Here is a 10,261-nt window from a genome sequence, read left to right on the forward strand (position 1 = left end):
TTTTAAAATGTGAAAATCATTTTTAACCAGATGGCTGGTGAGATTTGGCTCACAGATTACAGATTGCTGCACTTAGTCTCCATTAGTCGTTTCCAAATTGTTTGATTATAGATCTCTACCAGAAAAAAAACTTTGACCACACTCCAGTATGTTTGTTTTTTAATTGTAATTTTTATTCATAAACTATCATACTAATATGTTTATGTAAAAAAAAATTGAAAATTTAAAACATGAGAAAATATATACAGAATACTCAAATAGGTCATTTAAAACACCTTGTGGAGTGTGTGCACCCTATTTTAATGATAATTGCTTTACATAGTGTTTTTAGGTGTGGTAATGGCACTCTTATGGGAATCATCAGAGGTACTTCATAAAAATTCATATTCTTGGGCCTAGCCCCTAGATCTATTAAATTAAAGTATCTGGGGCTGAAATCCTACACTCTGTATTTTACCAGATTAATCTGATGATTTCTCCCTAAAACTTGAGAATAATTGGACTAGACTAGGCGAGACAGATATTGCTTGCTGTACCAGATTGAGTCTTTACTGAGACTCAGTATAGAGACACCAAAAAAAATTGAGAAATATTTTTTCTATTCAAACAAAATTTATTTTTACCACAAATTCACTACTTCTAAAAAGGGATATGAGAAAGCTTAAAATGAAGACAGACATACCATGGGACACAAAATAAATAACAAAGGAAAAAGCTGTAAGCTAGAAGAAATATTTATCTACTAAGTATACCCAAAAACTTATGCTGAAGATAATTGTTATAATTGAACAAATATTTTCCTCTGAGCTTCCTGGTATACAACAAAAGAGAAACACCAGACCTGCATCATTTTTTATTAACTAATTAAAGGATGCACAAGAGATAAAAGTTTCCTAATGCAATGGAATTAATTGAATACATTTATTAGAGGCATTGAAATCTTAATTATCAATAACTTTAGAAGTGGTTTAACAAAGATGTTAAAATATTTTCACATTGGTCTGTGGAACAGATAGGCTATAATATTTTAAAATGCTAGAAACACATTTTTTACATTTTTCCTAATATAATTCCTATATATAGTTGGTTTTTTTTTTTTTTTTGCATTAAGTATAATGAGTATTTTGTTCTTTTTTAGGGTGATCCTGGGGTTATGGGCCCTTTTGGAATGCCTGGAGCATCAATTCCTGGACCACCTGGGCCAAAGGTATGTGTTCTTGGGACTATTATTTCTCTTACTTGGACATTTGGTGTGTGTGGGGTGGGGGTTGGGGGAGTGGGTGATGGCTAGTTAATGATACCAGTGAACTAGAAATTTAGTTTTGCAAGAACCACAAGGTATTATCTAGTTCAACCCTGATATATCACAGTTAAGCAAACTTTTAGACCATACTCTTATTCTCTAAATATTTGAGTCCAGATAGCCACCTATTATTTCAGTGGCCTTTCTCTAAACAGCTTAGTAGTCTTTACTGACAGGTTTTATTTGCTTAGGATTTGAAATTCTCGAATATATTAGACTGACAGATTAAGCCCTTTACAAACTAGCTGATCGCTTTTTTGCCTCATGCCATTATGATTTCTCATGCAACCCACTCTAAAACTGTGAACATTATTTGTAATGTACAGGGAGACAGAGGAGGACCTGGGATACCTGGATTTAAAGGAGAACCTGGAATTGCTATTCGAGGACCAAAGGTATGCTTTACTCATGCTCTTTTTATTTATTGTTTCTGTATGCGAGAGAATGAAAGTCAATTTAATGCATAATAAATTGATGATTGAGATGGGTTTACTTGCAGTCTCCACATTGATGAACTTAACTGTAAGAATACACTGTTCCCCTTTTGAAAAATCAAGCCATCAGATTATTTTTTCATAAATGTGGGGGATAACTCCTATTAAATTTTTGCTGACTAAACAGTGGTTTGAAAATGCTCTTTTTGTAATGTTTGTGATATTAGAGATTACATGGCCTCTAGCCTTTTTCATTTACATGTTAATGGCCAATGTGCCTCCCTCTCCCTCTCCCTCTCCCTCTGCAAAACATTGTTCAAAATGTTCATGTTCAGAAGCTTTATTGAATCAAATTTCTCTGCTTTGTTATCCATCTTTCAGAGTGATTTTGAGTGAAAATGCAAATAATTATAGGAGACAGCTTTAAGTAGTCATTTCTATTCTCCTTAGCAACATCCAGCATCACAGCAATATTTAACATTCCAAATGTCAACAAGCACATCCCTGTGTATAAAAGCAGGCTGCAGGGCTCCATAATCAGCACTGATTAAATTAGTAGCATGTTGTTATATAGCTTTGAAGCTGGCTTTAGTTTTATCAAATCATCTCTTCCAGATAAAAGGGTTCAAGTACCAACCAACATCATCGATTTTCAAATTTCAAAAAAGCAAACTTAGAACCATCTTTGAAATCTAATGCAAAACCTAATATATACTGATATAAATTGGACGGGTTCTTTTTGAAGGTCAAGGGAGGATCCTGACCTCCACTATTCTTAATCGCTTTAACAGTTGTCCTTGTTAGAGTGGCAATATACAGTTTTACTAGGGACAGAAGAGGTTCCCAAGATGTGGGATTTTCGAATTGAAAGAGAGAAAAAGTCCCAGGCAAGCCAGAATAAGATAGTCACCTTACTTTCCAGACTTTGAAGCACATGGGAACCCACATTGTATAAAAAAGACTCTATGGGAACCCAAGTTATATAAGACTCAAGGGGAAAATTCCAAATTTCCTAATGCTAAAGCTACAGATATGACCTTGATCGAGAACACTTGGGTCACAATTTTCATACTGTTTGATAACTTCCGTGATCTGTGTATTTCTAGTTCTATGATTTAAGTTACTTCTCTCTACTTATATTATTCTTTACAATATTAATAAAATGTAGGGTTTATAAGCCCTGCCTGTTTTCTACTGATCATTCTTGGACATTGTTAGTGATGGAATTTAAAGTTATTTGCCTCTTCACAACAAGCATTTTTCTAATCTCTTGGCTTCTAAAGATGCTCTTTCTGCCATTCTTCCCCAATTCATTGGTGTTTAAGCGTTTGGAAGGTTAAAGGTCTGAATGAAGTTTTGGCACATTAATTCGGTTTGTGTATTACTTTAGGGAGCTCCCAGATCCCCCTAAAGCTCATTTCAAAATAGCAGATTAAGATTTCTGCCTTAATTTCTGTTGAATGAGACACACACTTCAAAGTGAATCACTCTGCAGGACATTTTCTTGAATCCACTGCAAGAAGGCCGAGTGGAAAAATTCCATCTAAAGATATGTTGTGAGAAATTCAGAAGAAAAATCTGAAAAGGAACACTTCCCTTATCCACATCCCCTGACACTTCCTATTAACATTAGAAGTGACAAGTTAACTGAAATTTATGCAGGAGAAAGGACAAAGATCTCTAGGAAAAATTATAAACTATGAATATTTTTATGCTCCCCCCAGTGTGAGTGCCAGAGAATAAACAGTACCAGCTGCTGATAATTTGTTATAGGCTTGGAACTTATAAATAAAAACTGAAAGTGAATTTTTATTCCAATTTTCTTTTCCTTTCAACTTAACCAGGGAGCAGTTATTACTTTGCTTTGTTGCTGGCCCTCTTCTCATGTAAGCATGGAAAGAAATGGCCATCTTTTTGGGGGGACATATCCCATATGGAACTTTTAGAGCTTTAACCTTAAACATAGTTGGAATAGCATAATAAATTGCTTCTGAGACCAGTTTCCTGTAGTTGGACATATACCTCTCCAGAAGACCTTGATTTTGTTCTCTGTCATACAAATTTATGAGATTATCTTGGATCTTTGTTGATGATAAATAGTACATAAGTTTTTATAAGTGGCTACACGTGTTCTGAAGATGATCATTCTTAAGATTAACCATGTAAAACCAGCCTCTTAGATTTAATAGGAAAAAAACAGTTGTTGCAGTCATGGTTTTCAAAACAAATTTAACTTTCTTATTGCTTAAAGCAGCGGTCCCCAAGATTTTGGCACCAGGGACCGGTGCCTAACGCCTGATGATCTGAGGTGGAGCTGAGGCAGTGATGCTAGCGCTGGGGAGCGGCTGGGGAGTGGCTGTGAAGCTTCGCTTGCTTGCTGCCGCTCACCTCCTGCTGTACGGCCAGTTCCTAACAGGCCACAGACCGGTACTGGTCTGGGCCGGGGTTGGGGAATCCCTTGCTTAAAGGATATGCAGATTCCCCCACCTGCCCCACCATCAATTATCTTTTGTAGGAGTAGAATTAGGAACAGTTTAAGGGAGTTGGATTTTGGGCAACATTTTGGCTTGGTATAATGGCAGTTTGATTTCAGCGTTTACTTGCAAATAAGAAAAGTATTGAGAGCCCTACTACTTTTTCCAATCTTGGAAAAAAAAGGTCTGTCTACTAGTAGAGTTTCTTCTTAATGTAAAAAGCCATAAATATTTTAAAACATGAATAGCTCTTTATCAAAATAATCAATGTATATTGACAAGGGCTGTTGTAAGAATCATCACAGTAACAATGGAATGTAGTATAAAAAGTATTTCAAGCTTTAAATATAAGTGTAATAGATATTAAATAAATCTTCTAAACAAGTCTTCCTCATTTTTCCTTTTTCTCTCCATTTTACTTTAGCCAAAATTTTCTTTGATTTCCATTTATAGAGATTACATGTCTCAGAAAATTCTGTTGTTCAAAAGGCTATAATCACCTTTCCCCATCCTTCGTATAGGAGGATTGTAGTTTCTATTAAAAGTTCTTGAAGCTTAAGGTTATTACTGTAAAGCAATATTTATAATTTTTTCCTAGGTCTGAACCACAAATTCTGTGTCCTATCCCTTTGTAAATTAAAAAAAAATTAATCTGTTTTAATTTTTATTTGGGCTTATTTATTCCTCATGTAATTTGGGCCCCACTGAAGAAGACAATAGATATAATAATAGATAATGTATAATTATCTTACTTTACAATTTCATTATGTTTTCTTTTCTACTCCCTTTCTTACGTGAGGCTTATTAAATGCTCTCATTTTTATACTTATCCCTGATTTACGATGCACTAAAATTTGTAATTATAAAAATTAAAATATCAGCAACTAGCCATTTTCTAATTCCTCTTTACTGTGTTCCCTATAGAGCACTTCGTAATGATTCATATACATTTCCTACATGTATTCCATGCTTCCTACTGAACCCAAATGGATAAGACTTATGATGAGATAACAAGCTGCCAGATGTGGTAGAATTTCCTTCTAAAATTTTTCAAATCATTCCTTTGCACTTATCAAATCCACCGTTAGCATACTGAGTTGATATTATGCTTAAGTTTTTCCAGCTGTTTCATAATTTAGTTTTATGATATCACATGGTATTGGAATTTACCCAGGGTGCTCAAGGCCCTCAGGGACCAGTAGGTGCTCCAGGACTCAAAGGCGATGGCTATCCCGGTGTGGCTGTAAGTGTGGAGATCTTTTTCTCTGTCCTTTCCTTATTCCCTCCCTCCCTTCACTCTTCCTTCCTCCTTTCCCTCCTTCCTTTTATTCCTCCTTTCTTCCTCCAACCCCTTCCTCCCACCCCATCCTCCCCGCTATTTTTAGTTTTTTCATGAACACTATAAACAACAAGGTGGCTCATTCTCTCCCTTATTATGTCATCTCAGGGACCTCGAGGACTACCAGGACCCCCTGGACCAATGGGTTTACGTGGAGTAGGGGACACTGGAGCAAAGGTAAGATTTTAAAGTAGGTAACACAGTAGCTTCTAAAAGGTACCTGTAGGCAAGTGAATTTGGTAAAAGTAAAAATTTTTGTCAGGCATGATAGAATAGTAGAGGCATCTAAAGAATGGACGAAATTATTTATCTTCATCTGTGAGTTTCCTGCGGACCTTGCTCTAACTGAAGCATGTAGATCAACTTTATGGTTTTTTACCTGCTCCCCTTGTGGCAACTTTCACATTCCTTGCTGCTTTGTCTTCCTGTACAATGATCAGAGTTTGGGTTCCCCATGTAATTTGGGCCCCACTGAGAAGAGCTCTCTTCTCTCCAGCCATACTCTTTCCTAAGTGCTCTCATCCAGCCCCACGGCTTTAACCACTATCCACATGCTGACGGCTTCCAAATTTCTATCTTCCCTCCTCTAAGCTCTGGTATCGCCCATTTAGTTTAGCACACAGCTCCTCTTAGATTTCTCACAGACATCTCTAACTTAACATCCAAAACAGAACATTTGATTTTCACCCATAAGCCCGTAAATGGCACTACCATGCACCCCATGCTCACGCTATGACCTGAGTCATTCCTAGTCCTTCCCTTCCCTCTCCTCCCTCCATGTCTAGCCCTGTGGTAAATTCTGTCAGTCCTACCTTCAACATATATATTGCCTCTGGCTGCTTTTCTGCTGCTGCTTCCACCTGGGCCTTAAAATCTCTATGTGGCCTTTTATTTTCTGAAGAAAGCTTGGACATGCACACACGAACAAACAGAAGCTGGTAAAGAAAGAAAATATTTGCAAAAGTCTAATTCCCACTTAACTTTGTCCTTCTCGTTTGGTAAAGTGGAGGTGAAACTCTCAAAATACCTAAAGTTGTCAATGGCAGCACAAGCAAAGGACTTAAATGTGTGCAAAATTCTTCTCCTTCCATTTTGACTTAAAATGGCAGAAAATTATAAAATATAGAAAAGTGTGTGTACGTATGTGTGTGTGTGTAGTTGTAGAGACATTTATAACTGATATGTTTTTCATTTAAACTCTATGTAGTCACCTTAAAATATTGGCCTTAGGGCATTAACTTACAAAACAAATGTGTTTTAAAATAAGGAAACCATTAAGGTTGACGATTAATTTATGGTGGGTTTTTGTGATATTTAGTTAAGGTCACATGTGTTTAGCATATGACACAGACATTTGAATCAAAGCTTCTATGTTTCGAGACATATAAAAAGTGGTCCCTGACATCTTGCACCCTTGTGGTGCTCCCTGGCTTTTTTCCAAGTCAAAGAATTCCATATGACATCAGTGGTCGTGGTACTTCTATACACATTACCTTGAATTTAATCTAAATTTTGATAAAAGCTTCCGAGCAATTTCTAAAATTCTTGTAAGAACTACAACGTCCAAGGAAATAGTAGATATAGTTCTAAAATCCACTTTGGAAATATACTGGGAAGAGGAATGGACAGTTTGGTTTCTTGCTAAGTGAGAAGTGCTTATTCAGTGCTCTGACCCCTGAACCCCAAAACTCCTTGCCCCTTGATGGGGAAGGGAAGCTCAAATATCCTATCTAATACTGCCTGCATTGTTTCACTGGACCCCTAGAAGCTAGAAAGATGCTTTGTGATTTGGGGACAATCATTATATAAATCTCATCTCCTTTTGAGAAGCTCAAATAACTCTCTGCTCCTGTATTTTCACCCCCAAAGTCTCATGAGGTGCATGTTCCCCCAGGGCTGATTCACTGACACCTCTGAGGGTAAGAGTTCGTTCTTCCCCTCTCAGAAGAGGAACACAGAGAAGGGCTCTCCTGAGGTGTGCATGAGCAGGTACATCCTGACATGCACCTCTTAGCTCCTTCAGCCCCTTTCAGTGGCTAGTTCATCAGAGAAAAAGCCATGGCCTCCCCCAAAGCTTTGGAGCAGTTGAGTTAAGGCAATCCTTGCACAGAGGTGATCAAACCTGGCTTTTGGGGCCCTCAAGGGACCTCTTAACTATTGAGTAGTTGGAATAAGATCTGTGAACAGAAAAAATTTGATGTGTTATTACCTAAATATTATATATTATACACTATCTAAACATTTCCAGTATATCGTGACTTTTTTTTTTAACAACTCCATTATTTTATAAAGAAATCAAGAACCAGAAACATTGAACAACTTGCCCCTTTATAATATAAACACTTTTGATACTATATTGTGTTTGTGTGTGAGAGGGAGACTATGAGTATGGATGAATGAATGAAAAACTAAATAGATGAATAAATTGGAGCAGAAAGAATGACTTGGCCTGATCTATAGACGCTCAATCTCCCGTGTTGTCCATCTTCTATCTCAACACTGTTTAGTATAGAGTTGGATTGTTTCTCTTCCCATTCTAGCTTTTCCATTGTCAAGACTTAAATTATGTAAACATTAATGAGAAGCATAAACCCAAACCCCAAAGAGTTAAACATTTTTCAAAAGCTTTAAATGTTTAAGTATTGTAAATACATGCTTTATTTGACAAAAGTGGCCCATAGTCATAAATTAAAATGAAGTCTATGTGAAATTCCACTGAGTATCATTATTCTAAAAATGTTCCCAGCATCTGAATTGCCCCTCTGTTCTCGGCAATGGCTCACATATGTGCATACCACCAAAGGCAGCAGCAGAACAGAGGAGCAATTCACACAGAGATGCATTAGGAATTTGTAGATTCCATCAGTGGACATGGAACTCCATTTTGAGCAGTGTCTGAGAAGAAGGGCTGGCCTAGGATACAGATTTAATGATAGTAAAGTTAAGGGTCCATGATTCCAAACTGGAATTGAAGAAAACCGCCTCCCATAATCTGACGGCAAAATTGCTATGGATAGGACAATCAGCTCAAAAACGGGTCTAATTAAAGCCAGAGCCATATCAAATTTAAGTGCCAGTCAGTTTGACCTCCAGATTTCAGTAAAGGTCACATTCAAACCAGGAAAACTTGACTAGCTGACTTCAAGATTCCTCCCTAATTCAGGTCTCTGCATGATCTCTAAAATCAGCTGTATTCCAGTCTATCTTAATGATTTTCAGTATTGCTTTCATCTCTCCTTGCCATTTTCCTAACTCTGCATTTCTCTCTCCAGGAGTACATACATACCTTTTCTTCAGCCCTGGAGATGCTCACTAAATCCTCTTCACATTCGCCACCCACACCACCATCAACACATTTTTATTTTTAATCATGCAGACTGGAGGAATTTCCCCCAGTGGGAAATTATACTGAATATCAGTACAAGAGAGCTGTCTCTTCTCCCTGTCATTAAGGGCAATATCAAGGTTTCTATTTTCAAGGTTTCTAATTCAGCTAAACAATACTCTCCCTCTCCAATGAGATTCTTGGCACAGGGGAATCATTCGCTCATCTTTGATAAATTAACTTTGAGAAAAGGAAGAAACAACACAAATCTCTCCAAATCCTAAAGCAAGATTTAAAATTATCAGAGACATTGAGATACTGCCGCTTTGGGATGAGTATTAAAGTTTTAGAAGAGAAACGGATTTGAAAAACTGCAAACATTTTAAATATTTTGAAATTTAAATCTGGGAAAATACTCTAAAGAAAACGTTATAGCAATTTGAGTGCTTGTTTTCCAGTGTCCTCCTTATTTCCTCGTACCCCTGATAATTGTGCTGGTAATTGTTACTGTCTCCCTTTTCACATTAAAGGCTGTCAGTGAGACGTGACTGAATGATATGACAATGGCCAGTCAATAATCAATACATGTGGTCAATGTCTGGGTTGTCTGTCCATAAGCTTAGAAGAAGGCCTCTAAAATTTCCATTGACATTCCAGCAACACAGGTGAGATAGCCAAGAGCTACTAAACCATCATATATAACGTCATTCATTCCAGAGTTGTGCTATGTTTGTGGTAGCTGGAGCCTCAGTAGTCATATCTTAATTTTTGTTTAAAAGCCAGAAAGAAAGAAATATTAAGCAGCTGCCAATTATTACTTTGTTCTTCTATCTTATTTTAAAACTCAATCATTCCTTGGTTTCATCACTTAGTAGAATCTTCAGTGTACCATTCCTTGAAAAATTCTTAAGAGGCTAATTCTTTTCACAGTAAATTCAATTTGCTTTTTATTGTCCCCAAAGTAAAAAAGCATTGAAATCACTTCTAGAGCAAATGTAACTTGCTTCCACAGTCTTCTCAAAGAGTGACAAGGGCTTAAAAGACACAAACAAAAGGAGAAATAGTGATTACAGCCTTATTAAGGTGTGCGGGGGGCGGGGGAGGGAGAGATAGTCTATTGGACTGTTTTATTTCTAAAAGCACTCTCTTCTCAAATGTTGTATTTAAATCTTATAGAATATAGAAGTTATAACAAATTGTTTCCTTATCACTACTCCATTTGAGACCTCTGCCACTTATTAGCTGTGTGACCTCAACAGGTCATTTAATCTGCCTGAGACTTAGTCTCATCAGAGATTGATTTGGGATAATAATGCCTACTCTGTCACAGGGTTATTCTGAGAAATTCATGGAATAATGTCTATAAAACATTTTTATGAATTCTAA

At 36.8% G+C, this 10,261-nt stretch overlaps 1 protein-coding gene across 1 annotated transcript in view; it reads left to right on the forward strand.

The window, feature by feature from the left end:
- The window catches only part of COL28A1 (collagen type XXVIII alpha 1 chain), a 135,393-nt gene that overhangs the window by 65,161 nt on the left and 59,971 nt on the right, over positions 1-10,261 (forward strand). Inside the window, exons 21-24 of the mRNA XM_011364633.2 lie at positions 1,139-1,207; positions 1,630-1,698; positions 5,386-5,454; positions 5,659-5,727. Coding sequence (XP_011362935.1) covers positions 1,139-1,207; positions 1,630-1,698; positions 5,386-5,454; positions 5,659-5,727 — 276 coding nt within the window. The remainder of the gene's footprint in view (positions 1-1,138; positions 1,208-1,629; positions 1,699-5,385; positions 5,455-5,658; positions 5,728-10,261) is intronic.

The sequence above is a fragment of the Pteropus vampyrus genome, unplaced genomic scaffold, assembly GCF_000151845.1.
Source record: "Pteropus vampyrus isolate Shadow unplaced genomic scaffold, Pvam_2.0 Scaffold4, whole genome shotgun sequence".
Lineage (NCBI taxonomy): Eukaryota > Metazoa > Chordata > Mammalia > Chiroptera > Pteropodidae > Pteropus > Pteropus vampyrus.